Genomic DNA, 27,882 nt, shown 5'->3' with positions numbered 1-27,882 from the left:
AACACACGACACATACGGATAGGATTTGGATGTTAAGCGGTCATTGAATTACTTCAGCCTTGCAACGTAGGGTTAACTATTTTGCGCAGTTGATACAGAGTTTCTGATACTGCTGTGACGTAAGCTTTACACAGGAAACGCTCAAAACCAAAACAGATCAGAAGACGTTTGTGCAGTTAGGACGACTTGTCTTTGGACCTATCGAACCGAATTTTGTGATTGTAATATATTTGTGTGTTCTTTACCGCAGGTAAGTAGATCAAACTATCTCATATCTAATCAATGTAGGTTATGTTGTATGTAAAATGTGACGCACTTAAATGGTCCAGCTAAAGTTATTAACTTTTTAAGTGTCCTTTCAAATGTGGAAATATTTAAGGCCTAACTTAGGGTAGTCACGCTTCTAATTACCTAAGCGCTACATAAATACACGGAAGTAAAAAAACGATTGGAAAAACAACTTTGACATTGAACATTACTCTGTCACTTGTCGTTAATCAATATTTTATCATGAACTGCGTATAGGCTATATATAGGCTACGAACAACTGTAGATATATCTACAGTTGTTCGTGTTGTGCTACCTGACACTAATCGATAGGCCTACTTTGAGAATGACTTGACATCGTACTGGTCGCCCGAAGACGTCAACATCAGGCTTTAGTCCGCCCCGACACGTGACTGCTGATAAGAATGTTGAATTAGAAACTTGCGCTTTCGTTATTGAGCAACAAAGCCGGGAAAAGGCATGTCTCTCAAAGCCTCCATTTCCACTGAGAAGAAATAACATTTATTTTAAAACCTGTTTTCCGCGGGTGCAGGGGCTTGTAACATGGCCACAGGCACCCCCATGGTGAACGGGGAAGTGTCCCGCCACCCCGCGGGAGGGGTGCACCCCAGCCCAGGGGAGGGAACTCTGGAGGGCACGCTGCATCAGATGAACATCCTCATCCAGGAGAACAGGGACCTGAAGGGTGAGAGCTTAGGACTGATGAGGGGGTAGTGGTGGTTTAATGAGAGAGAGAGAGAGAGAGAGAGAGAGAGAGAGAGAGAGAGAGAGAGAGAGAGAGAGAGAGAGAGAGAGAGACAGACAGAGAGACAGACAGAGAGACAGACAGAGAGACCGACAGAGAGATACAGACAGAGAGAGAGATACAGACAGAGACAGACAGACAGAGAGAGACAGACAGACAGAGAGAGGCAGACAGAGAGAGGCAGACAGAGAGAGGCAGACAGAGAGAGGCAGACAGAGAGAGGCAGACAGAGAGAGGCAGACAGAGAGAGAGAGACAGAGAGAGAGAGAGACAGAGAGAGACACAGATAGAGAGACAGACAGAGAGAGACACAGATAGAGAGACATCAAAAGGGCCCCCTACACTACTTTTGTTTAGGCCCCCCAATACTCTGGGTACATGTGTGTACTGTACTCAACCTACCCTGTGTGTCTCCCCCTTGAAGAGGCTCTCAGAATGACCAACCTGTCGATGAAGGAGCGCTTTGAGGACCTGTCCACCTGGAAGGACAAACAGAGGGAGGAGAGAGACTTCCTGGAGGGAAAGCTGGATGAGGCGAGGAGGCGCATCGAGGCGCTCACCATAGACGACCAGGAGCCGAGGAGCAGGAGGGGGGAGCAGGAGGGAGGAGCAGAGGGTAGGGGACAGGTCAGTAGTCGGTCTTTGTCAGTTTTATACAGCTTTATTTAACCAGCTGTATAACGTGTTATTCATTCTAACTAGTCAGCAAATTCATTTCCTCAGGTAAAAAAAAATTTGTTTGTGAAGGTTCCCCCTTGGGTTTGGCATATGAACGATGTTTGATTTGATCGTTTCATTTATACAGCTGATGCAAAAGTTTTGATTGGGTACCGTCTAGGGAGGTTCAGCCAATCAGAGTGCAGAGCTGGTGGCGCTACGCGCCCAGGTGGCTCGTCTGCAGGCGGAGAAAAGTGACCTGGTGGCCATGAACTCGGAACTGCAGCTGAAGACCGGCCAGGACTCACCTGAGGACTCTTTCATAGAAATCAGGATCGCATCAGTGAGTAACACACACCACACACACACACACACACACTCTCTCATGACCACATTGTGTGTGTGTTTTTGTGTTGACTTCTTTCCGTTGGCCGTTTCCAGGATGGAGAGATGGGAGCGAAGGATGTGTGTGACGGCCTGGCCTCCAGGTTCGACATGAGCGCCTCTCGGCTGGAGTCTGAGGACCTGACGGTGAGCCAGCTGCTTCAGTCCCTGAGGAAGGAGACCCAGCGGGTGGAGAGGCTGCAAATTGAGCTCCAGGCTGCAAGGGCCAGGTGAGGCCTAACAGCATGGTCTCACTACTACGTCACCTTTGATGATTCGAAGTGTTGGTGTGTTTCCTTTTTATCTGAGCTTCTGATTTGTGTGGTGTGTGTGTGATGCGTTTAGGATTACAGAACTGGTGGAGAAGGAGAGCTCAGAGAGCTGCACTCAGACCTCTCTCCAGCTGGAGGAGAAAAGGGGTATCCCACCCACCGCCGCAGGGGCTGCGACCGAGACAGAACAGAAGACGCAACAGGAAAATTCTGGAGCGGGGAAGGTACGCCAAAATTAGCGTTCTTATGCTTGAAAACAAATCAATTTGTCTGCCAGTAGAGAAAGAACATTTCACCTGATAAGATTTCTTAAAACAATGTGTCGTTTACTTAGAGGAAGTCACTAGGTTATCCATTTACTAGAAACAAGTCCAACTAGATTTAAAATCTATAAACAAGATCATCCCACTTGGCTAGATGTAGAATCTTGGCAGTGTACATCCAGAATGCTCAGTCTCGCTGAGAGAGCAGCCAGACGAGAGCTCATGCTGTTAGTTTCATATTCAACATCTCACGAAGCCTGACGGTAACACCGGATCGAATCTCGTTTGCATGCGTGTCCTAGGCTGAGTCTGAGGTGGAGCACCTGCAGAGCCAAATGATGACGCTGTTCAAGGAGCTGCAGCAGGCTCAGAGCAAACTGGACGAGGCTGAAGGCATGAAGAAGAACCTGCAAGACAGGTGAGAGAGAGGGAAGGAGGAAGTAGAGAGGGAGGAGGTAGAAAGAGTTGGAGGGAGGGACCATCAGTAAGAACAAAACAAACTTTTCTCCTTCTCTCTACTGTCCTTTCAATCTCCCCTCTCCCCTCTCCTCTCTCCTCTCTCTCTCCGTCTCCGCCCGTCCTCCACCCCAGATGCAGGGACATGGAGCAGGATGTGGTGACCCTGAAGGCCCAGCTAGTGGAGAAGCAGCTGGTGCAGAGCGAGAACGACCGGCTCAAGCTCCAGGTGGAAAGCAACAAGCAGCAGATCCAGCTGGAGCAGAGGAAAGCTGGAGAAGAGAGGTGGGGGGGGGGGGGGGGTAATATATATTATTATATGTAATTTATTTTATATATGTAAATATTCTGCGTACATATTAATCAACTCATATTATCCTTAAGAGTCACTTTATGGAATGTAGATAATCTACTTACACATATATACACACACACACACACACACACCCACATACACTGAGGCGTGGCAGTGCAGGTTTGTAAATCCCCTATTTATCTTTAAATAACTCCCTTTCAGTTTCCACTGGTCATTGGTAGTTAAATTGGGACAGGAAACAACCTAAGTCATCAGTAACCCCCCTCCCCACTCAGGAACAACCTGAGTCATTAGTAACCCCCCTCCACCCTCAGGAACAACCTGAGTCATTAGTAACCCCCCTCCACCCTCAGGAACAACCTGGTCCAGCTGAAGGATGCCTACACCAAGCTGTTTGAGGACTACAACGAGCTGAAGGAGGACAGGAAGAAGGTACACCCATCACCCGGCTCCAGAAACCTTAACTCCTACTGACACTTCTACTAAACACACAGTGTATATATCCCCTCTCTGACCTCTGACCCCGTGTGACCTCTAGGGGACAGCCTCTAAGGAGCTGGCGGATGACCTGCAGGTGCGCCTGGTCGCGGCAGAGCAGGCCCTGGCCACCAAGCAGCAGAAAATAGACGTCATGAAGCAGGAGATCTTCCAGAAGGAGAAGGAACTGGAGACAATCTCAGTGTTCCAGGCTCAGGTATGAATATGCCCACCAGGAGAGCAGCCTCGTGGATTAGTTAATCTCCTTGGCGTAGTCATGTTTCCTGTGTGTGTTGTTTCTCACACGGTTCCCAGTGCTGTATGTGTGATTGGTAATCAATTAAATCAGGGAAAGCAAAGAATCATCAAGTGTTCCGTTGCTCTGCTCAGAACAGATTGAGCATATACTTGTGTGTTTTGTGATGTGTGTGTTTTGTGACGTGTGTGTGTGTGTCTGTGTGATGTGTGTGTTTTGTGACGTGTGTGTGTTTTGTGATGTGTGTGTTTTGTAACGTGTGTGTGTGTTTTGTGACGTGTGTGTGTGTGTGTCCGTGCAGGCAGAGGTGTACTCCTCGGACTTCTACGCAGAGCGTGCCGCTCGAGAGAAGATCCACGAGGAGAGGGAACGTCTCGCCACCCAGCTGGAGTTTGTCAAGAAGCAGAACACCCAGCTGCAGGACGAGATGGACTCTCTGGGCAGGTACGGCAGGCCGAACGCTGGCTCCACCGGTGGCTGTGGTCACGTTTCGCCCGTGTTTGTTCTGATTGGTCACGTGAACAGATCGGCCAGTTAAAAAGAGTTGTTGTTGTCTTTCTTCCCCAGGATGTCGCTAAGTGAGATGCAGATGAGACACGTGCCACGAGGCAGTAATCCACATGGGGGCGCTGGTTCCCAGGGAGCCAGAGGTAAACACACCTACACAAGCTATTAAAATAACCATTAAAACACACACATTTACATTTAGTCATTTAGCAGACGCTCTTATCCAGAGCGACTTACAGTAAGTACAGGGACATTCCCCCCGAGGCAAGCAGGGTGAAGTGCCTTGCCCAAGGACACAACGTCATTTGACACGGCCAGGAATCGAACTGGCAACCTTCACATTACTAGCCCAATTCCCTAACCGCTCAGCCACCTGACTTCTTCCTCCTACATGGTCCCTGTCTTCCTGTCAGGTGGGGATGGCAGGGACAGACCCCAGCAGGGAACCCTGCCTGAACACGCCTGTCCCAAGTGCTTTGAGATCTGCCCTGATCTGGACAGTCTTCAGATCCACATCATGGACTGCATCATCTAAGCCTTCCTCGTCGTCGCCGACACCATCTTCATCCTCTGCAGCAGCAGAAGTAGCAGATGAAGCACTTTATTCTGAGTCTTCCTCTTTGTCGTTATCGTGCTCTGAGGTTCCAGGGCTGCCTAGTGGGTGCTGGGGTCCTGCTCTTACGTAACATCTGTCTGGGTAGATAGAGGACATACTTTAAAGCATGCTTAATACGCAGCCTCTCCACCGGACTGAGCAATGCAACTGTCTCTTAAGATACCGTTATAGTTTTGCTGCCTCTCCCAATGCAGAATGTGTATGTCTGCAGAAGGGGGGATCAAGAGTTTAATCGGCTTAAGAATTTAGAGGTTGGATGATTCACTGGCTTATTTATGCAGACTTGTAAGAGTTTGGTTTTCGGTTTCGTCGATTTGAGCGTGATCATTTGTTTCCTTACTTTTCCAGTAGGCCACACGAACAGCCCAGATGAGAGATTCTCTTAAAAGTTATACGCTTTTTGGTTTATTTAATTGTCTCATTCTGACATTTTGGGTACGATTCAATAATGGGTGATTATTATTTCGATTAAAGATGGTGGTATACTGAATGTAGCACTTCTACGTTATTTTTAACGTTAGGTGTTCGACGTTAAAGAGATAAAGAATTGTGTCATAACATTCTAATTATGAAGTTAATATAGAGAGAGCGAGATGCATGGTCTCTTTGATGTCTTTGTTTCGACCAGATATATGAAGAATTGAAAGTCCGCATAATGTGGGCAACCGCTACTGTAGCGTAACAAGTAAATCCTTCACCAAAGTTCCATTTGTATAATTTAATGAATGGTTTTCAATACATTACTGTGTTTCATTGCCATATGTGTGACCTACAGATAATCCAGTTGTGTGTCAGATATATTTTTGTTGTAAATAAAGACTACAAAAAAGCGTAGCTGTATTCCAAGGACTACACGAATATGCCTGTAACAATTTGAACAAATAAACGATTCATGTCACGTGTGTAATGATTCCATATTTTACGTTATTTGGGGAATTTTGTGATAAAATAATGAAATGTGTATATTATAGGATATATAAATATACACCATTGAATTAAGCACATTTATGGACAGGCTAAATCTATGTCCAGCTACGTAAAAAATAGACAACAAATGGGGTCCTTCGTTTAGCGCCAGTTTTCAGATCGCTGCCAGTGGCACTATTCTCGCTGACAGTGAGTCAGTTCAAGGAACGAAGGAATTGTTTCTTTCAAATAAGGTAATTTCATAAGATCATATTATTGACGGAGTCAGACATCATATAACTAGACACAACCAGTAAACTTGCATGATTTCTAGTATAATGTTACCATTAGACGGGGGAGGAAATCCAGTTGGATTTGTCCTTGCTAGCATACTTTTTTCCCTATGCATATAACAGCGTTTCATTTATCTTTATAGATCCGTTTTTCTCAATCTAATCATTGGATCTCAGTTTTCACAATGGAAGGTAAGGTCATCGTCCATGAGCTAAAACACGACGATTTATTGTAGTGTGAGTGAGTGGCTACCGTCATATTCAATATCCTTGCAAGTATCCTAGAATTTAACGAGATGTGTATATATATTTATTTATCTCAGCGGAAGATGATCTGGACATTCTGACAGCATTGTTGGCTGAGGAACAAGAGGAGCAGGAGACTAAGGACGACCTAGATGACCTGTTCGACAATGACGATGATGATGAAGAGTACACAGAGGGAGCCGAGGAAGACTCAGCAGCAGCCGCTGCTCTTTTCGGTGACGTCGACGACATTGAGGAAGAGGAGGAGGACGAGGGAGAGGAGGACAAGAAAGAAAAGAACAGGACGTCTAACGGTCAAACTAGCGACAACCTCAACAAGTCCAAGGAAGATCTAGAAGGTCGGTAAACGAGCATAAGTCTGACTGTGATAAGAATTTAGATTCCTAATCACAGTGTCACCTCTGCCCTTACCCTGCTGACCTATTTACATTTAGTCATTTAGCAGACGCTCTTATCCAGAGGGACTTACAGTGAGTACAGGGACATTCCCCCGAGGCAAGTAGAGTGAAGTGCCTTGCCCAAGGACACAACGTCAGTTGGCATGACCGGGAATCGAACTGGCAACCTTCGGATTACTAGCCCGACTCCCTCACCGCTCAGCCAACTGACTCCCTGCCTATAAGTGTGTATGTGTGTGTGTGTACGTGTGTGCCTTCTTAGATGAGTTGAAGCGCATGCAGGAGAAGATGCAGAGGTTGCAGCAGCAGCTGGAGGCTTCTCAGAAGAGTTCCGAAGTTCGCGCCGACCCGGTCCGAACCCCAGGTTCAAAACCCGTCGCTACACCCCGGGACCGACCACAGACCCCCCCCACACTGAAGACCACTCCCCACACAGGTATTACCTTGACGTGTGATGATAAAGCACTGTGTAAAACGGAGGTTGCAGTGAAGATTGAACCATCCATCGTTTGTATAGGAACTCAAACCAGAGATAATCGAGTTTGTTCTCTATGTAAGAGTAGTAATAGCAGTGGCACTTTATGTATGTCCTTGTTGTTGTTCCTGTCAGCAGGAAAGACCTCGTCTGGTCCAGGAAGAGGAAAGTCGAACAAACATGCCCCTCCTGGTCCAGGAAGAGGAAAGCCGAACAAACAGGACCCTCCTGGAGCAGGGAGAGAGGAGAGTTCCAGGTTACAGGAGTCCTCCGACTTTTCCTCCCAGCTGAACAACGCAGACATGTTCAAGCCCAAAGGCCAGCGCACAGCCCATCAGACCGGAGCCAGCACTTCCACAGGTAGCTAGTGCTCACCTCAGACTCCTGGGTAAATGCTGTGATAGGATTCAGAATCAGAATCAGAATGGGATTTATTCGCCATGAAAGTTTGCACAGACAAGGAATTTGCTTTGGCAGGAAGGTGCATACAATAAACATATACCTAAAATTTAAATATGTGGACTATCTATACTAAGGGTACATAAACTAGCAGTACTAAGTGGGATTAGAATAGAATAAAATATACAATAAAATAATTTCGTGAACGTTGCATCTTGATTGGTTATTTCCTTCACAGCTTCTTCGGTAGACCGAGTGCCATTGGTGGAGATAAAGATGGGCAGCACGTTCCTGCCAGTGGAAACCAGCAGTAAGGTCAACAAAGCGTCTCGTTCCCCGCCAACCTCCCAGACAAAGATGGCCGCTGCCTCGTCCACAGCTCGACAGACGCAGTCTCTTCCCGCTCTTCCGAAAGATGTGGCCATTGAGAAGTACTCTGGACTGCGGCTGAGGTCAGAGCACACACCCTTTCTAACTAACAAACACTCCCCCCCACACACACACACACACCCAACTACACACACCCTCTCTAACTAACAAACACTCCCACACACAAGCTCACTCCAGCGCAGGACTCCAATCCGTTATCTGATTGGTCGATTTCAGGCGGCCGCGGGTGTCATCTACTGAAATGGATCACAAGATGGCCGACCGCAGGTTGATCCGTCTTTCCCAGCTGCCTGAGCGTGTGGGCAGGGAGAAGCTGGAGGAGAGCGACTGGGTCACCTTTGCTGTGCTGGTCAACAAGGCCACTCCTCAGAGCAACAGCAGTGTAAGACCACAGACACCTCATGCACATGTCTGTTCTGTTCTCTCATTCACTGTCTCTCAGGTTGTGGCGTGTTGATAATTTCTAGTTAGTTGCAAGACACTCTTTCTCCAAGGAGTATTTTTAGTTTTGAATTTACCTCTTTGAATTCTCAAATGACAGAGTTGAACTTGTTAAAGTTTCTTATTTCGTTGAATGTTTGACATGAGGAGGAAGTGAATCTCAGTCTCATCCTCGCCTGTCTCCGACTCCTCCTCTATGAGACAGGTTCTCTCATATCCCTGCATCCCTCTCCTGTCACAGGGGAAGACCTTCAGCATCTGGAAGCTGACCGACCTCCACAACCTGGAAGTGTTTGTGTCCCTCTTCCTGTTTGGAGACGTGCACAAGGAGCACTGGAAGACTGAGCCCGGCACTGTCATCGGCATCCTCAACCCCAACCTCATGAAGCCCAAGGACGGCTACGACGGGGTCAGTGTGTGTGTGTGTGTGTGTGTGTGTGTGCGTGTGTATAAGAGAGACATACAGACAGAGAAAGAAACAGAATGTGTGTGTATGGTTGAATGGTATTTCTGAATCCCTCTCTCTCCTCCCCCCTCCCAGGTCAGTCTGTCTATCGACCACCCCCAGAAGGTGATGCTGTTGGGGGAGGCTCAAGACTATGGGACCTGCCAGGCCATGAAGAAGAATGGTGACCCCTGCTCTCAGATTGTCAACATGGTAGGCCTGCTTCTGGGTGTACGTGTGTGTGTGTGTGTTCTGATTCCTCGCCCTCGCTCTATCTCTCAGCGTGGCTCACTGGGTAGGTGCCCTCTCACCGACTCCGGCCGTTCATACATTTGCATTTAGTCATTTAGCAGACGCTCTTATCCAGAGCGACTTACAGTACAGGGACATTCCCCCGAGGCAAGTAGGGTGAAGTGGACACAACGTCATTGGACGTCAACATCAAGGACACAACGTCATTTGACACGGCCGGGAATCGAACCAGCGACCTTCTGATTACTAGCCCGATTCTCTAACCGTTCAGCCACCTGACTCCCATCCCGTTCCTCCATGTCTTGTCCTCTGTCTCTCCCTCCCACAAATCTTTCTCTCGCTGCAGTATGAGTGCCAGTACTGCCAGTACCACGTCAAGGCCCAGTACAAGAAGATGAGTTCCCAGAGGGCCGAGCTGCAGTCCAGCTACTCCGGGAAGGTTCCGGGGAAGGTCAAAGGTCGGGGCAACAGCCTGAAAGAGCGACTGTGTCAGACAGGCTTCCATTACGGGGGGGTGTCCTCTGCTGCCTGCGCCGCATCACTGTGAGTGTGTGTGTGTGTGACTGTGTGTGTGTGTGTGTGTTACTAGTTGTTAAATATTTCGTAATTTTTTGGGTGTCTTTTAGGATTGTATTTGTGTGTGTGTCTGTTAGTGCGTTTGGTATTGGAGTGTGTTGAGTGTGTTTAACCTGCTCCACAGGTCGGCCTCGCACCCTAAGAAGCCCACCCAGACCACCCTGAGCAGCTTGTTCATCAAGGGCTCCGACCAGCTGGCCAGCCAGGCCAAGAAGCTGGGTGAGACTGGAGGAGGAGAGAGGGAGGAAGGGGGTTTAAGAGAGAAAGGAGAGGGAGTTTAAAGGGAACAAGGAGAGTATCGCTTGTCAGCGAATCTAACTCCACAACCTCAGATATTGATCCTATACCCACAACATTCTTTAAGCGAGTGTTTGATAGTGTCTCAGGTCCGGTGCTAGAGATTATAAACACATCCCTTAGAACTGGCGTCTTCCCAGATGCCTTAAAAACAGCTGTTGTAAAGCCCTTATTAAAGAAAACCAAATTGGATAACAGTCTACTTGCAAATTACAGACCAATATCAAACCTTCCATTTATTAGTAAAGTACTGGAAAAGATAGTTTTAGTCCAATTAAATTCTTTTCTTGAAGAAAATAACATCCTGGAAGTCTCGCAGTCAGGTTTCAGGAAATATTACAGTACTGAAACTGCTCTCACCAAACAAGGTGTGTGTGTGTGTGTGTGTGTCTGTGCAGCGCTGAGCTCTAACGAGGTGTCGGGATGCTCAGATGACTTCAAAAGCCTTCTGTCTCAGCCCACACCTGGAGCCCTGCAGCTGAAGAAGCACCTGACCCACACAGCCAAGCACCCTGCAGGTCAGCCTGCACGCCACATCGCTGTTTCTCCGTCGCTGGTCGCCCTGTTCGTATTCCTCTGCCTCTCCCCTCGTTACTCTTTTTGACCGACTCTCTTTCTCTCTCTCCCTGTCTCTCTCTTCTCTCTGACTCTCATGTCTCTCTCTCCCTCTCCTGTCTCTCTCTTGTCTCTCTCTCCCTCTCCTGTCTCTCTCCCTCTCCTGTCTCTCTCCCTCTCCTGTCTCTCCCGTTTCCCTCTCCTGTCTCCCTCTCCTGTCTCTCTCTTATCTCTCTCTCCCTCTCATGTCTCTCTCTCCCTCTCCTGTCTCTCTCCCTCTCCTGTCTCTCTCTCCCTCTCATGTCTCTCTCTCCCTCTCCTGTCTCTCCCTCTCCTGTCTCTCTCCCTCTCCTGTCTCCCTCTCTCTCCTGTCTCTCCCGTCTCTCTCTCCCTCTCCTGTCTCCCTCTCTCTCCTGTCTCTCCCTCCCTCTCCTGTCTCCCTCTCTCTCCTGTCTCTCCCTCCCTCTCTCTCTCAGGCCCCCAGGGTTCTGTTGGAGGAGGGCTCCAGTCCATCTCGGCCTCTGAGCTCCTGAAGCAGCAGAAACAGCAGCAGCAGCAGCTGTTAGAGAGCCGCAAGCGGCGGGCGGAGGAGATCCAGAAGAGGGTCCTCCAGAACTCAGGGGCCTCTCCCCCCGGGAGGCCCGCTCCCCCGGGCGGGCCCGCCCGCAGGCCCCTGCTCTCCCCCAGAGCTGCCTCCGATGTCCCCCGGGCCCCCCAGAGCCCAGCCACCCCCACCCTGGGAAGAGGCTTCACAGACGGAGACGACATCCTGTTCTACGACCACACCCCTCCACCTCCACCTTCTTCCCTCAGCCTATCAGCTGCCAAGGTGGGGTGGCGTCAGTGTCATAGTGACGATATGCTGACTAAGACTTGTGTTGGAGAGGGTGTTCTCTTATATTTCCCTCTTATTCCTCATATTTCCTCATTTTTGCATCGATGGCTTTAGTTTGTGGTGTGTGAGTAAAGGTCAAAGGTCGACCTGACAGTCCCGCCCCCTCTCTCTCCAGTTGGCTGCTCTTAAGAAGCTAAGGGCGAAAGGGGAGGGGTTAGCGAAGGAAGACCCCAACGCCGTGAAGAGGAAGAGGAGTGGTGACATCATCAGCGCCAGAGTGGAGAGCAACCTCACCTCGCCTGACGGTACGCACACACACACACACACACCTGTCAATATCTACACACACACACCTGTCAATATCTACACGCACACACCTGTCAATATCTACACACACACACCTGTCAACATCTACACACACACACCTGTCAACATGTACACACACACACCTGTCAACATCTACACACACACACACCTGTCAATATCTACACACACACACCTGTCAACATGTACACACACACACACCTGTCAATATCTACACACACACACACCTGTCAACATCTACACACACACCTGTCAACATCTATACACACACCTGTCAATATCTACACACACACACCTGTCAACATCTATACACACACACCTGTCAACATCTATACACACACACCTGTCAATATCTACACACACATCAGTATCTACACGCACACACCTATCGACATGTACACACATTCACACACGGTAAACACGCGCACGCACACACACATACACTTCACCACCTACAAACATACATCTACAAAGTTCCCAAGGTCCAAATCCCGGCCTGAAAGTTCCTTCCTGTCCCGACCGCACACGTGCAGAGGACAAGCCAGGCCCGGAGGGGGAGGAGCCAGCCCAGAAGAAGAGGCGGGAGAACCTGGATTACATCCAATCAGAGGAGTTCCAGAAGATCCTCAATGCCAAATCCCGCCATGGGGCGGAGCTACAGGCCGTAAGTCTACGTTACCACTGCAACCTCCGAGCCGAACCACTCACAGATGTGCAGTGAAGTTACCGTGGTTACAGCTACTCGACGTTGTCTTAATTAGACACGGAATGCAAGCATCCTGCCCTGTATGACCATTTAATGATTCCCTCCTACCCAAATGTAATGGTTCCCCTCTGTGTTCCTCGCCCCCGCCCACATCCCCCAGGCTGAGTACCAGCTGCAGGAGCGATACTTCGACCCCCTGGTGAAGAAGGAACAGCTGGAGGAGAAGATGAGGAACATCAGGGAGATGAAGTGCAGAGCCGTCACCTGCAGGAACGTGAGTGTGTTTCCTCCCCTCTGGAGAGCAGCCTGGCTCTGCTGTACATGAACACACTGTACACAACACACACTGTACACAATACACACTGTACACAATACACAACACACACTGTACACAATACATACTGTACACAATACACACTGTACATGATATATACTGTATACATATGGTATAAAATGCATTTGATAATGCAAGGCCTTATTCCCCTGAGAGTACTGATGAACATCATATACCTGGACACCTTCATATATGTAGAGATGAAACTCTCTGTGTGTGTGTGTGTGTGTGTGTGTGTGCAGTGTAAGTACACGTACTTCAAGCCAGCAGACAGGTGCAAGGAGCAGAACCACCAGCTCCAGTGGCACGACGCCCTCAAGCGCTTCTTCAAGTGTCCCTGTGGACAGAGGGCCATCGCCCTGGACCGCCTGCCCAACAGACACTGCAGGTGGGACACACACACACACACACACACACACACAGACACACACACAGACACACACACACACACACACACAGACACACAGACACACACACAGACACACACACAGACACACAGACACACACACACAGACAGACACAGACACACAGACACACACACAGACACACACACAGACACACAGACACACACACACAGACACACAGACACACACACAAACACACACAGACACACACACAGACACACACAGACCGACACACAGACACACACACAGACACACACACACAGACACACAGACACACACACACACACAGACACACAGACACACACACACAGACACACACACAAACACACACAGACACACACACAGACACACAGACCGACACACACACAGACACACACACAAAGACACACACACACAGACACACACACACACACACACACACACAGACACACACACACACACAGACCGACACACAGACACACACAGACCGACACACAGACACACACAGACCGACACACACACACAGACACACACACACAGACACACACACAGACACACACACACAAACACACACACACACACAGACACACACAGACACACACACACACACAGACACACACACACACAGACACACAACCTTTCTTTCTACAACCTCAACTTCTCTATTTCTGACAGTATATTGAGTTGATGTGTTTCGTTTTGTTTCCACCCTGCTTCAGCAACTGTGGCTTGTTCAAGTGGGAGAGAGATGGCATGCTGAAGGTAGGCGCTAGCCCAGCTCTGGTGTGGATGTCGGCCACTGTAGCTTCCTTGGGTGATGATGACTTCCTGTTTCCTGTACGATTACTATTTCCTGTTCCTGTTTGCAGGAGAAGGCTGGGCCTAAGATAGCAGGAGAGCTCCTGCTGCCTCGAGGAGAGGAGCAGGCCAAGTTCCTCAGCAGCATGATGTAAACACCTTCATCATCTCAGCAGCATGATGTAAACACCTTCATCATCATCATCTTCAGCTGCAGTTGTTGGTAGTGTCAACGTTTTTATGTTTATAACGGTTTTTATTTTATTTGAAGGGAGAGGTGGATTATGGACTTTTAATTCTTGTGTTTTTACTGAAATGTGAATGGATGGTGCTTTGTAAAGTTGGTCATTATGGACTACCAGCGGCACAGGCTGGGATTATTAAATCGTGTTTAGTGATCTGCTTTGCTTCTTCATCCAGCGCTCTCACAAACATCTAGAGGCAGTTACTGCCCCTAGCCCCCCCGTCAGTGATTCACATCCAGTCAAATGTGTCCAGTCAGGTTATACAGCTCTACATCCTCTCTCTTAAGTTAGGTAACGACCATCCTAGTGGTTAGGGTCAGGGAGCATCACTGCAGGGTGAAACCCTGTTTGGTTGGTTTCTCTTTCAAGTTTGTAATACTTTTTTATACTTTCTCCTTTCCTTGCTTCCCCCTCCTCTCCTGCGCCCGGCGTGTTCTGTTTCCACTGTACGGAATGTTGGAATGCTCTTACGGAATCCAGACCTTTATCTCAGACTGATGAGTTCTCCATGACGCTCTCTCTCTCCCTCGCTCTCCCTCTTTCTCTCGCTCTCGCTCTCCCTCCCTCTTTCTCTCCCTCTCTCGCTCTCTCTCCCTCAATCTCCCTCCCTCTGTCTCTATCTATCTTTGTCTCCCCTCAGGAATCTGGGTTTTACCTGCTAGCCTGTGCTTGAGAGTTCTGTCATAGAACTTAAGAATCATGATGACACACTACAATTGGAATAATCTTTATTGAACGGTTCTTTTAGAGTTACAGGTCGGATTTTTGATACGTTGTGTGTGTGTGTGTGTGTGTGTGTGTGCAGTTTAAGTAAAGACAACCTGGACCCCGCAGAGTAAGGACTCCTCGTGGTCCTGTCTGTCTGGAGACACTCAGACAGCAGCTGTCTGTCGTAGATTAGGCTTCAGACAAGAAGATAAAAGAGTATACAGAAAATACAATAATATCACAAATACAAGATAATATAAAAGATACAAATAAGCATGCAAGAGGTTTTTATAGCACCTAATAACCACACGCGGGTTGTTATCGGCTATTGTACACGCCTGCAGATACGCATTTGACTGACTCTGTAGTTTAAAGGGGAGTTATAGTTTTAGGCTAGCTAAACGCTCGTGTGGTGGAAAGCAGGAAGGAGCAGATGTGGTGGACAGCTTTGATGAGGCTGTGCTGGAAGACGTGAGGTATCCCCAATGCTTCACACCGCCAGAGGATGCTACTCTGTACACACACAGCTGTGACGGTCACAAGGCCAGCCAATCAGGACTAAGGCCCGGCAAATCATGACCAAGGCCCAGCCAATCATGACTAGGGCCCAACCAATAATGACTGAGGCTTGCTGTGTGGACACGCCCCCCTTCCCCTGTGCTGGTGCCGCTCAGACGTAGTGGCGGTTGTGGTCGTAGCGAGGATAAAGGCCATCGTAGTGGAACTCTCTCCACTGTTCCGTCTTCTCCCTGGTCCTTTCGTTCTGCTCTGGACACCGAGGAAGGGAGGGGGGAGAGTTAGAGGGGAGGAGAGTTAGAGGGAGGGGTGAGAGTTAGAGGGGGGAGGGAGTGGGGAGGAAGAGAGGGGGGGGAGAAGTTAGAGGGAGGGAAGGAAGAGAGAGAGGGGATATGTTGGAAATGCCCCTGGGCCGGAATCCAACCCGGGCCCCTGCAGCAAGGCCCTTACCATGTGAGCCACCCCACCATGTTCAGTTAAATACATCCTGAATAGCTTTGGAGTGTCGGCCGCAGCGAGCAGCTGGCCCTCAGGCTGTCTCACCGTCACGCTCCTCCTCCACGTAGTTCTCAAACTCGCTCCTCTGCTCGTCGTAGTACTCTCTCCTCCTCTCATCAGCCGTCAGCCTCACCCTCTGCTCCGCTAGGGAGGGGGGAGGGAGGGAGGGGAGGAGGGAGGGTGGTGATGGTGTGGGAGGAGGTAGAGAGGGATGGGAGAGGGAGGGGTGGGGTGGTGATAGTGGGGGAGGAGAGGAGAGAGAGGGGGGGGAAAGAGGGAGGATTGGAAGAGGAGGAGTGGGAACATGAGGTGGTCAGGTCATTGAGGTAGTGTTTTCTTTTGCCTTAGTTGCATAACGACTCGAGAATCTTTGGCTGAGCACACTTGCCTGAATCTAATCCAAAGTCACGCATGCCAGGTACTGTGCACTGTGGACCTGGTTGTCCTAATCTAATGTCCTGGTTTAAGTGTTGGCGTGAATTCAGTGAGGCACAAGCATAACCACTCACACATGGTTCAGTGTCTGGGCGGTTATTTATCTCATTAAGCAGCCTAGTGGCATGGGTCTCAGGAGGAGAGAGACTCATGACTGCCTGCTTCTTATTCCCTTCACCTCTTTTTATTCAACTTCTTCAGTCTCTAGTGATCATTCTGTATCACACAGAGCACACTCTAGAACGACAGGGTGAGCAGGCCTTTCATAATCGATCTCAGTCCTCCTCTCCTTCTCTTCTCCCCCCCTCCTCTCTCCTCTTCTCCCCCCCTCCTCTCCTCCTCCTCTCCCCCCCTCCTCCCCCTTTCCTCTCCTTCAGCTTCTGCAGGGATCCTGAGAACGTATCTTCGCTCCCGGCAGTCCCTCACACACACACGCACACGAACACATGGACAGGATCTCTAAATGAACTTTTGTGTTGGGCTATTGCCCAGCACAGTGCTTTGTCTCTGGGGCCATGCTTTACCTGCTCCATGCTACCCTGTTACTCCTTCTGCTACCTCCAGAAACCTTGTGTGTCTGTCTGTTTGCGTGAGAGACCGAGAGACAGAAAGATAGCATAGCAGATGGATTTGAAGACGTTTTGAAACAGCTGCTGTGCAGGCACCTGTGGGAAGCGACCACAACCACAACCCTCGTCTCCATGGCAACGTCCCTTTAGAGAAACGGAGCAGCCGACTCACCGAGGATCTCCCCCTGGTGTTTGGCGTAGCGACGACTGCGGCGTTTGAGAAAGTTGGATGCGTCCGCCTCAGGCATGAAGACCCGAGCTGCTGATCCTGCGGGTCAGAGGTCAGAGGTTGGAGGTCACGGGAGGGGTCGTTAGAGGGTCAGGGCGCGAGCAGGACAGGTGTGGTTTTGTTAGACTGACCTTTGGGCTCCTCTGCTTTGCCATCGTCCCTGACGGCTGCTCCCTCCACCCCACTGAAAACTGGAGAAGGGAGAGAAAGACAGTGACAGAGAGAGAGAGACAGTGAGAGAGAGAGAGAGAGACGGTGAAAGAAAGATGGTGAGAGTCAGAGAGAGAGAGATGGTGAAAGAGAGAGAGATGGTGAAAGAGAGATGGTGAAAGAGAGAGAGAGAGAGAGATGGTGAAAGAGAGAGACGGTGAAAGAGAGATGGTCGAAAATAACTCCACGTCGAAGGAGTTCCAAGAGGAACTGCCTGGAAAAATCTAACACCTCCCCATGCACACACACACAAACCTCCCGTTTCCTCCCCATAATCCAACGCATAGGTCACATGAGGTAAACACACCTGTGAGGATGAGGAGGGTGGCGAGCAGGGAGACGAAGAGCAGATTGGTCCAGGTCATCATGGAGATCGCTGTGGCAGTCGACTGGAAGAAAGCTGCAATAAACCAACTAGAGAGAGAAGGGAGATGGAGGGAGGGAAGAGGGGAGGAATGGAGAGAGTGGGAGGGTAGATAGGGTGGGAGAGTCAGAATTGGGGACAGCTGGAATTTCACTCACCCAAGGGAGGGGGTGAGAGGGTGAGGAGAGAGAGGGAGGGGAGAAAGAGGAGTCTCTGGAATACAACCTGGGGGAAACGCACACTGAAAGCATTGTACGATCAGCATGCATAATGAAATCCTGAAACGATTTCAGTTTCAAACACAGGACTGTGGTGGTGAAAAGAGACTCACACACACACAGGATTATGAGAGAATACATCGGATCTGATTTAGTGCAATTGAGGACAAATCTCTCATCACTGTCCAATCAAGTACCGTACAATTTTACTGGAAATTACCATGTAGTCAATGCCCCTAGTTGCCTCTGTGTGTGTGAGTGTGTCTGAGATTTATCGGTGCTGATTTTATTTTATTTTTTCCTGCGTAGAATAGTGTGTGTTTTCTCTCTAGACATCCAGGTGTGTGTGGGATTGAAGCATGTCAGGACTATGCTCATGCAGAACCTAGAATCTCCTCTGGTTCCAATGATCTCACCCGATTGTTCCAATGAGCACAGCCCGTTCCAGCAACACGGCTTGTTCTTGCACTAATATAACCTCCCTCGTCGCAGGCCCTCTCAGGACCTGAGGTGCCTAAACGCAAAAGCTCCCACACATCTATGGGATTCCGTACTCTTATTTCATGAAATTATTATTATTTGTCATTATTGAAAACTCCCAAGGGAACAGAATGTATTGATGAATCGATGCTACGTTCAAGACGATGCAGGCAGGGAATTCGTTCAGGAGTGTTGCTGAATTGTTGCCTAAATACAGTAGACATTGCGGTCGTGTGGAACCTTATATGGAATGTTAAAGAGACTGGAGCAGGTGCACTGTTTAGGATTGTGGTCTGTTGACTATCGGCAGGCCTGCTTTCAGTTTGTTTGAATGCAGACCTGTTGCTTGGCACGTTCTGGAGTGGTGTGTGTGTGTGTGTGTGTGTGGATAGACAAAAGTGTGCAGTAACTGCCACCAGTGAAAAGATCGCCAGCTCCACTCTGTTCTTTACTGCAGGATTTCCTGTGTTTGCATTAATGGGAGACTGAGAAGTTCCCAGTGACTTTGAATGGATTGGCTGTTCTCTTCTGCATGCTTAAGACACCTGAACACACACGCGCACACACACACGCAGACACACACACACACCCCTGTCAGGTGTTTTCTTTGGTTCCTCCACAGAAAGGTAGGCCCAAGGCAGGAAACACCTCACTCCGTTTCAAAACTGTGTGTGTGTTTCTGAGGGTGAACAGTGCAGTATCACGACAAGAGCTGTATTTTATAATTAGTCTCTTTATTACTCATACAAACACAGGGTTATGAGACCAGGTTAAAAAGCATCCAGATTAAAGCATAGAAATATGACCATTAAGGCAACAGTATCAACGCAGGTGCTTGATGATTCTTCAACATTAAGGCATTCGTTTCTCGAGTCTCTGTTGAACTGTTCTAATCAACACAGTACCTCCGATTTCTAAAGTGTACTAAAATATACTCTTATTTATGAAAGATAAATCTTTGAATTATCATGCTACACACTTCGACTGATACCTGTCTCACTCTCTCTCTCTTTCACTCATCCTCCCTCTTTCTCTCACGTTCTTTTTTAGTGTTTTACGGAAAACTTCCACTTCTGTTAGGGTTGAGATTAAATGTCCCTTTTTCATCTCTTAAGTCTATCCCAAATCACTGAAACACTTCTGATTAGCTGACAGAAACGTCCATCTGCAGTGGTTACTCGGTTCTTGGTTGTGAGTGGCTGTCCCGCTATGGTGGGCGGGCTCTATCACAGAGATGTCCTATCACCTTGCACCAGACGACCCCTGACTGCCCATGTGTCCTGCAGCAAGGATAAAAGTCAGAACACACACACACAGTAACTCTGAAGGTGTGTGTTCTAGAACACACACAGTAACTCTGAAGGTGTGTGTTCTAGAACACACACACAGTAACACTGAAGGCGTGTGTTCTAAACACACACACACACACAGTAACACTGAAGGTGTGTGTTCTAGAACACACACACAGTAACACTGAAGGTGTGTGTTCTAGAACACACACACAGTAACTCTGAATGCGTGTGTTCTAGAACACACACACAGTAACACTGAAGGTGTGTGTTCTAGAACACACACACAGTAACACTGAAGGCGTGTGTTCTACCTGGAAGGTGATGCTGTCTCCGAGGTCGTACTTCCTGGCTGCGATCTCCTTCACCTCCTTCTCAATGTTCTCCTGCGTGGTCCCCCTCACGTCGATGTAGTAGCAGTCTGAGCTGGCGTAGTGACAAGAGATGGCCTAACACACACACACAAGGATAAACATCCGAAGGGGTCGTGGATGCGTTCTAAGGAGAGGGGTGTTTGGTCGGAGAGTTACCTTGCGGAAGCCCTCGGTCTGGTTCATGCCAGAGCCGTGGATCAGGAGAGGGTGGAAGAAGACTGTGTCTCCCTTCTCCATCTCCAGGTGCACTCTGGGATGCTGGGGGTCAAAGTCTCGGATCCCGTGGTACATCTTATTCACCCCACCCTGAGGAGACACAGGTGATGGCCATGACACGGGTACCATTATCTGAGTGTGTGTGTGTGCAAGTGCATGTTGCATGTGTGTGTTTGTAGCACCAGTGCATGTTGTGTGTGTGTGTGTGTGTTTGTTTACATGTGCAAGTGTGATGTTGTGTGTGTGTCTCACCTAGACACCCGATTGTGCGGCAGTGCTTGCATGTGTGTGCTGCCGGTGAGAGTGTAGTGCTCCACACACACACCCACAGACACACACACACCCACAGACACACCCACAGACACACCCACACACAGCCACAGACACCCACAGACACACACACACACCCACCCACAGAAACCCACCCACAGACACCCACCCACAGACACAAACACACCCACAGAAACACACCCACAGAAACACACCCACAGACACACACACACCCAGAGACAAACACACCCACAGACACACCAACAGACACACCCACAGACACACACACACAGACACAAACACACCCACAGACAAGCCCACAGACACACCCACAGAAACACACAAACCCACAGAAACACACCCACAGAAACACACCCACAGAAACACCCACAGAAACACACCCACAGAAACACACCCACAGACACACCCACAGACACAGACACACCCACAGAAACACACAAACCCACAGAAACACACCCACAGAAACACACCCACAGAAACACCCACAGAAACACACCCACAGAAACACACCCACAGACACAGACACACCCACAGAAACACACAAACCCACAGAAACACACCCACAGAAACACCCACAGACACACACCCACAGAAACACACCCACACCCACACCCACAGTCTCACCTCCCACTCTGGGTAGTCATGCTCCTTGAGGATGCCAGTGTGGGTGCTGGGCAGCACCACCAGACAGCCGTTCTGCCTCGTCACCCGCTCCATGGCGGTCCAGGAACACACGATGCGGTCGGCCGGCCGGAAGGGGAAGTAGTGAAGGTCCTGGTGCATGGGGTGGCGGGACGTCTTCTTGCCTGAGAGCAGGGTCAAAGGTCAGAGGTCGGGGGAACATATGTACTGATGCTCTGAGGTGGTTTCTGGGTTGGTGTCAGTCTTGACTCAGCACCTGCATCTGGGGGCTTGTTGATCAGCATGGTGTGCATGGCCATGATGTTTGGTCCAGTGAAACACTCCACAAACTTCAGGATCTAAGGCGGAAACATGGAAACATGTTAAACATGTGAACTGGGTCACGTAGGCCCGTATTGTTTATTTATTTATTCACAATACCACTTCAAATATTACAATAATACAGTTGGGGTACAAGATCAATTGGGTAGAGAGTGAATGGGTCCCCCAAAGAAGCTAGGAAATCTTATAGGTTGGGGCCGATGATTCATGAAAGGGTAGTCTACAGACTATAGGATACACAATTACCACAGATGAAGATAAGTAGATGCACGCAAAAAGGCGCACAAGTACATACATAACATTACATACATTCAATAGTACACATACATCCCAGTAGTCCATGAAGAAAATAGTTTTTATAATTAGGTATATTAGGTATAGGTTAAGTATGTGTGTACGAACAGTGTTATTTATGTTTATTACAGTTATGTGGAGTGTGTGTGTGAGTGTGTGTGTGTGTGTGTGTGTGTGTGTGTGTGTGTGTAGTACCTGGGGCAGGGAGCAGTAGCGGAACAGTTCTGGGTCCTCCTGGAAGTCCTGCAGCTTGGACACGGCCTTCTGGTCCTGGACAAACTCTGACCTGGAGATGGCCACGTCCCTCATCACCACCAACCCCGGGACCTGCACCTCTCTCCTGCAGATCCGCTCAAACGCCCCCCTGCACACACACACACACATCCAAGTCCATACGTTTTAGATATGGAGTTGAAGAATGCCTCCAGATCTCGTTGAAAGCGACAGAACAGGTTGTCATCATGGCATACGTTACTGATTACAAAGTTGCAGTAGTAGCCTATGTGAGTGTGGACGAGTCGTGTCTTGCCTGAATCTGTCAATATCCTCATCAGACACCAGATTCTTGATGAGGACGAAGCCATTTTCCTCATAGGAGATCCTTTGCTCTGGGGTCAGAAGGTCATTGTCCAGCGTGTACCTGAGAACGGGAGGACGAAATGAGTGTTTATTGATCTCACACTGGTGTGATATCAGGCTAAGCCAAAGTTGAATGACCAGAACAAGTATCACAGCGTTGTGCAATGTGTGCCAAAGGGGACAGTATCCTAAATATCTATATGGTAGTCTATAGACTCCTTCTGGTTCTTATTTAGCCTATTTCATTTTATAACAAGCCGATGCAATATTTTTCTTACCTGAGAACCTGTGGGTGATAATATGCAACGTTTTGTCCAGAAGTCGATGACGCTTGCTTTACGTTAATCGGTTAAAGACACGTTTGTTATAATAGAGGCATTGACATTGTAACAATACGCTATTAGCTATAATTAAAAGATTATACTGTTAAAGACCGCCTAAATCAAGCATAGGCTACATGTTATGTTTACTAACAAAAGCGACCGTAGGATACCGCTACTGTAAAGCAACAGTGCTCAAATTGTGTAAATGTCAGCCAGGAAAAAAAGATTAAAACTAGAATAATAACTACTAGGATAATAACTATTTGAATTAATAAACTAGAATAATTTTGAATGTCGAGATTGTTTTGAGGCCTGCTCATAGCTTGTCTGGTTCACATCCCCGGTCTCTCCTGTATCGACGCCCATCGAGTCGAACACCGTCAAAGACAGTCGTCATGCACTGTATTCGCTCCCCTGGAAAGGAAAGGATACAATAAAAGAGGACCGATCCAGATGATTCAGGAACACTTTCAGTCTGTCGGCTGCTCGGGACATTTTGTAAGGAGATTGAAGTTTATGCAGGATCCTTTGTGGGTCTTGTGGGGCGAAATGTCCTGTTCTAGAACATGAATCTGACGACCAACGATCCAACTAGGTCAAAGTTCTTAAGATACATAACAATTTCAATGACACAGAGGGGAGGAGAGAGAGAAAGAGAGATAAATTATACAGGTTAAATGGTTGGATAAGTAGTTACAGGCAATAATGTATAAAAAAAACTGGAAATAGAACTTGAACTTGAGGATCAAGAAAATTAAATATTCAGTTTCAAAAGGTCCTTGTTTTATTCTTGAGGGGAATTTTGATTTGAGATTTAGTTTCAGACACACTCACATACTCTAACATAAAATACCGTCAGAATATGCTAAATGTTTATCCATAGGAATGCGAGACCATCTTCACTCCAGCGGGGGGAGCTACAAAACTACTAATCTCATATTGGCCCTTGGCCGTTCCCTTAACAGGCGGCGCTGTTCAGTCTCCATTCGAAGAGACTTCACTTCATCTTCTCTCGTATGTCGGTGGTAACAGCAGCACTAGGCGGAGGCGTCAGAATGCGGGCAGCCACAGATTTCAACCCTCCCGGTTCGTCTGTCGACACCATCCGTTCTCAGTCTCCATAAACTCCCCTCTTGCTATAGAAGAGAAGTTTCGGAATTTAGTACATTTTGTCCTTTTGGAAACAGTTGTCTCCTGAGATTATTGATCTCGGAGTAAGGTGAGCAGAGCCACAACGACGAAGACTAACTGTTTTTGCTGGTGGGTGGAAAGACAGCATCCGGCCTCCGAGGAAGAAGAGCAGAGCAAGGTCTGGTAGTCGGGAGGAAATAACCCCAAATCTTTCTGGTAATTCATCTACTGTTTAGGCGTATTTGGGTCTGTTTCGTTATTTCAATGTAAGCAGGAATCGCGGCTCAAACGCTGCTGCGAAATTGCAACACACAGACAGCTTGAAAGCGCAACGTAGCATCGCTACAGTAAATGTATGTAGTTGAGCTTTACAGTTTTTTCTCATGGGTAATTTATCCGTTCAATGGTGTCTATAGAAGGTTAAACTTGTTTTAGAAGCCACGCTATGGTTCATATAAGTAAATACTCCAGTGGTAAAACGGCATTTGTTTGTGTTCACAAGTTTCTGGTCCAGGAAATGCCCCTTTACAACGCGTGTCACTGGTTGTAGTCACTGCTACATTTAGTTGTTTAAACTTATATCATATGTGGTTATTCACCGAATGTTGTTTAAACACTGCGTCACGTATTGAAAAATGTAGGCTAAGGTTTTGCATTTGTTTTGATGCGTAGGCTACATCTATAACATAATGAAGACAGTGCGAAGACAATTGTGGCTGGAATGAGGTGATGATGTAGAGGTCTGTGTTGTGTGCCGTCACAGAGTGGAATACTAAAGTCTGACAGTAATCCAAACCCTAGATCGTTTGTTCCCGTGAAACGGAATCTGTGTACCGCTATAATGGGTGGAAATGGATCAGTGCACAGTGTTATTACAGTCAGATTGCACTCCGGTGATAAAGGTGAAAGCCAACTTGATTGGTTTAGGCTACTGTAGTACACTCATAGTGTAGCCATTAGAAGATGTGTGTGTGTTGTGTAAGACTGTGTGTGTGTGTGTGTGTTCAGGTTACTTCTCTCAGTTGCTGCGACATTGACCCACATCAAGATCCAGGCTGTTCTTTGTGAAACAGATCCCAAGAGAGGTACTAATTATACTGACCTGAGTCCAGTTTCTCTCCTCAAACTCTTCACGTTACCTTAGTTTAACACTGGGAAGACTTGAACACTTTGTCTAAGACTACTATAGTTCCCAGGATTTTAGCAAAAGGGACATTGGAAGAGAGGGCTAACCAGTAATTATTATCAATAGTAGTTCAATTTCTTAGAGATTTATTGATGAGGTGTCTTTAGATCCATTTCATTGTGTGGTGTTCAAATCCATGTGATACATATTCATAACAGATATTGTTCCTTGCCAGCTCTGTATCTCTGAGCCAAGACCCCCTCCAACCCCCCCCCCCCCCACCACCCCCCATCTCTGTTTTCATACCAGCCACACGATCTTGATAAAGAGATGGCATCCTATTCTGTATCTGTGTCATATAGAAGATCCTTTATCTGAACATCCTGTCTGCCTGCCTGCCTGTCTGTCTGTCAGTCCGGCTGTCTGTCTGTCCGGCTGTCTGCATGCCTGGCTGTCTGTCAGTATAGCTTTCTGTCTGTCTGCTCAAGTTGTCGCTCTGACTGTTTGTCTGTTCAGGGCTGGGGGGGTCCAGGGCTGGGGGGGTCCAGGGCTGGGGGGGGGGGTTTCAGGGCTGGGGAGGTTCAGGGCTGGGGGGGTCCTGAGGTCTCCTTAAATACACGTGTGAGCTTTGTTGACACAGGGCCGTCTGAGGGGGCGGGGCTGAACCCCAGCAGTGCTCCGAGGAGGGGGGGGGGGGTGACACATGGAATGTGACAGTCACATGGTTGTGACGGACAATTAGTGTGTTTTTTCCTCCTTTTTTTATTTATGGGAGAGAGAGGTGGGGGGGGGGCTGGGTAGAGGGGGTGGTGGGGGGGCTGGGTAGAGGGGGGTGAGGAAGAAGAGGGGGAGGGGGGTGACAGGGAGACAGGGAAGTAAAGAAAGAAAAGCCTGATAGGCCGGATCTGTGGGCCAATCCTGGCCAGAGGGTGTATTTTGGGTCGAGTGATAATTAAGTTTTTCTTTTTTTTCGTGGGGGGAAGGCTAATTGTAGGTTGCATAATGAGTATAATTAGTGAAGGGTGAGTGTGTCTCTCTTCCCCCTCAGAAGCTGTTTAGACTTCTGGAATAGAACCATTCAGAAGCAGAACTTTTAACAGGCTCCACTTTCCCAGCACCCAGAGTGTCTGCTCAGAAAGACATCTGCAGGAGTGTTTCCACCACGTTCTGTTTCCTCAGGGTTGGACCTCTGAGTTTGCATCTCAGTTGAAGCCATCACACAGCAGCTGTGTGAACCTCCTGCTGTGTGTGTGTGTGTGTGTGTGCTTCCATGTGTGCCAGCTACATAAAGAACTACAGGTGGACTATAACTCTGGGAGTGGCAGCTGTTGGTCAAGACTTTCCCAGGCCTGCCATTCAGTGGTGCCCCCCTCTCCCACCCTCCCAGGCCTGCCATGCAGTGGTGCCCCCCTCTCCCACCCTCCCATGCCTGCCATGCAGTGGTGCCCCCCTCTCCAACCCTCCCAGGCCTGCCATGCAGTGGTGCCCCGCTCCCCGCCCCTGTTAAAGCCCTCTCTGAGCCCTCCTCATACTGATCATGGGTGAATAAACTCACGGGATGGTATTGAGAGGTTGGTGAGGGAGTGGGGGGCTGTCAGTACACACACACACAGACACAGACACACACACACACACCATGTGCACAGATGATAGAAGCTTTGTCAGCCATTTGAGGAATGTGGAAGAGAGGTGGGATGGTGTGTTTGTACGACGGGGATCAGCTTTTGTGTACGTGTGTGCATGTCAGTGTGTGTGTGTATATATATGTGTGTGTGTGTGTCTGTGTGGAGCCCAGTCAGTCGCTAGTGGTTCTGCAGTTCAGATGATGATGATATGGGTAGTAGCATGTCAGCTCCTCACTCTTCACCTCTGGTACAGCAGGCTTCTAAACAGAGAAATCACACACACATACACAATCACAGACAGGTGCATGAACCTCAGTTTCCTTCCGTTTGTTGTAAAGAGAGAATTGAGGTCATGTGATGAGCCATTAGCTGAGCTGTGTGTATGTGTGTGTGTGTGTGTGTGTGTGTGTGTGTGTGTGCGTGCGTGCACAATGTACAATGGCCTTCTTTTGTTGTTTGACTGTGATGTCAGCATGGATGAATGTTGCTGGTGTCAGAGTGGTCGGGCGAGGCAGGATGAACTGCCCCTCTCTCTGAGGAGTGTGAGAGAGAGAGAGAGAGAGAGAGAGAGAGAGAGAACGATTGAAGAAGGGAGAGGAGGGAAGGTGGTACAGAGGGTGAAAGGGAGAAGTGTGTGTTCTGGACCGGGGGAGGGGTGTGTGTGTGTGTGTTGGGGGGGGGGGGGGTAGAGGGGGCCAGAGCCCTCCTGCTGGGGTCTGAAGAGAGGCATTGTGGGAAGTGGAGCGGCCCAGTTGGACCCAGACCAGACTCTTCAGTCACACCACCATCAGAGTACCATGCACTGATAGACCCTGTGTGTGTTTGTGTGTGTGTGTGTGTGATACAGAGATATCTGTGTGTGTGTGTGTGTGATACAGAGATATCTAT

General features: G+C 48.6%; 4 protein-coding genes across 4 annotated transcripts; 2 read left to right on the top strand and 2 right to left on the bottom strand.

Moving 5' to 3' along the window:
- The first annotated feature begins 93 nt into the window (after positions 1-93).
- On the top strand, positions 94-6,071 carry optn (optineurin). Its single transcript, XM_067254836.1, has 13 exons — positions 94-250; positions 821-973; positions 1,458-1,660; positions 1,872-2,033; positions 2,132-2,304; positions 2,420-2,570; positions 2,912-3,027; positions 3,201-3,350; positions 3,735-3,813; positions 3,920-4,075; positions 4,416-4,558; positions 4,682-4,764; positions 5,035-6,071. Exons 2-13 carry the CDS (start codon positions 832-834, stop codon positions 5,154-5,156), a joined length of 1,680 nt encoding a protein of 559 aa, XP_067110937.1. The 5' UTR covers positions 94-250; positions 821-831; the 3' UTR covers positions 5,157-6,071.
- Positions 6,072-6,616: 545 nt separating this feature from the next.
- mcm10 (minichromosome maintenance 10 replication initiation factor) lies at positions 6,617-14,681 on the top strand. Its single transcript, XM_067254680.1, has 18 exons — positions 6,617-6,628; positions 6,760-7,041; positions 7,364-7,537; positions 7,715-7,936; positions 8,214-8,427; positions 8,582-8,747; positions 9,048-9,215; positions 9,348-9,464; positions 9,850-10,046; positions 10,204-10,298; positions 10,775-10,894; positions 11,408-11,760; positions 11,942-12,071; positions 12,624-12,754; positions 12,957-13,070; positions 13,373-13,518; positions 14,233-14,275; positions 14,383-14,681. The coding sequence occupies exons 1-18, from the start codon at positions 6,622-6,624 to the stop codon at positions 14,464-14,466; spliced, it is 2,763 nt and encodes a 920-aa protein (XP_067110781.1). The 5' UTR covers positions 6,617-6,621; the 3' UTR covers positions 14,467-14,681.
- A 586-nt stretch (positions 14,682-15,267) lies between these two features.
- Positions 15,268-18,125, bottom strand: ucmaa (upper zone of growth plate and cartilage matrix associated a). The gene is made up of 5 exons (XM_067254672.1): positions 18,029-18,125; positions 17,643-17,702; positions 17,455-17,550; positions 16,324-16,422; positions 15,268-16,032 (listed from the first exon to the last, which is right to left on the bottom strand). Exons 1-5 carry the CDS (start codon positions 18,087-18,089, stop codon positions 15,935-15,937), a joined length of 414 nt encoding a protein of 137 aa, XP_067110773.1. The 5' UTR covers positions 18,090-18,125; the 3' UTR covers positions 15,268-15,934.
- A 1,373-nt stretch (positions 18,126-19,498) lies between these two features.
- On the bottom strand, positions 19,499-23,708 carry phyh (phytanoyl-CoA 2-hydroxylase). The gene is made up of 9 exons (XM_067254361.1): positions 23,545-23,708; positions 23,068-23,123; positions 22,740-22,850; positions 22,406-22,574; positions 21,852-21,933; positions 21,578-21,759; positions 20,603-20,752; positions 20,387-20,521; positions 19,499-20,063 (listed from the first exon to the last, which is right to left on the bottom strand). Exons 1-9 carry the CDS (start codon positions 23,605-23,607, stop codon positions 20,010-20,012), a joined length of 1,002 nt encoding a protein of 333 aa, XP_067110462.1. The 5' UTR covers positions 23,608-23,708; the 3' UTR covers positions 19,499-20,009.
- Between the last annotated feature and the right edge of the window lie 4,174 nt (positions 23,709-27,882).

This window comes from Osmerus mordax, chromosome 17 (genome assembly GCF_038355195.1).
Source record: "Osmerus mordax isolate fOsmMor3 chromosome 17, fOsmMor3.pri, whole genome shotgun sequence".
NCBI lineage: Eukaryota > Metazoa > Chordata > Actinopteri > Osmeriformes > Osmeridae > Osmerus > Osmerus mordax.
The sequence above is the reverse complement of the archived record's forward strand: the minus strand, read 5'-3'. Positions and strand labels throughout refer to the sequence as shown.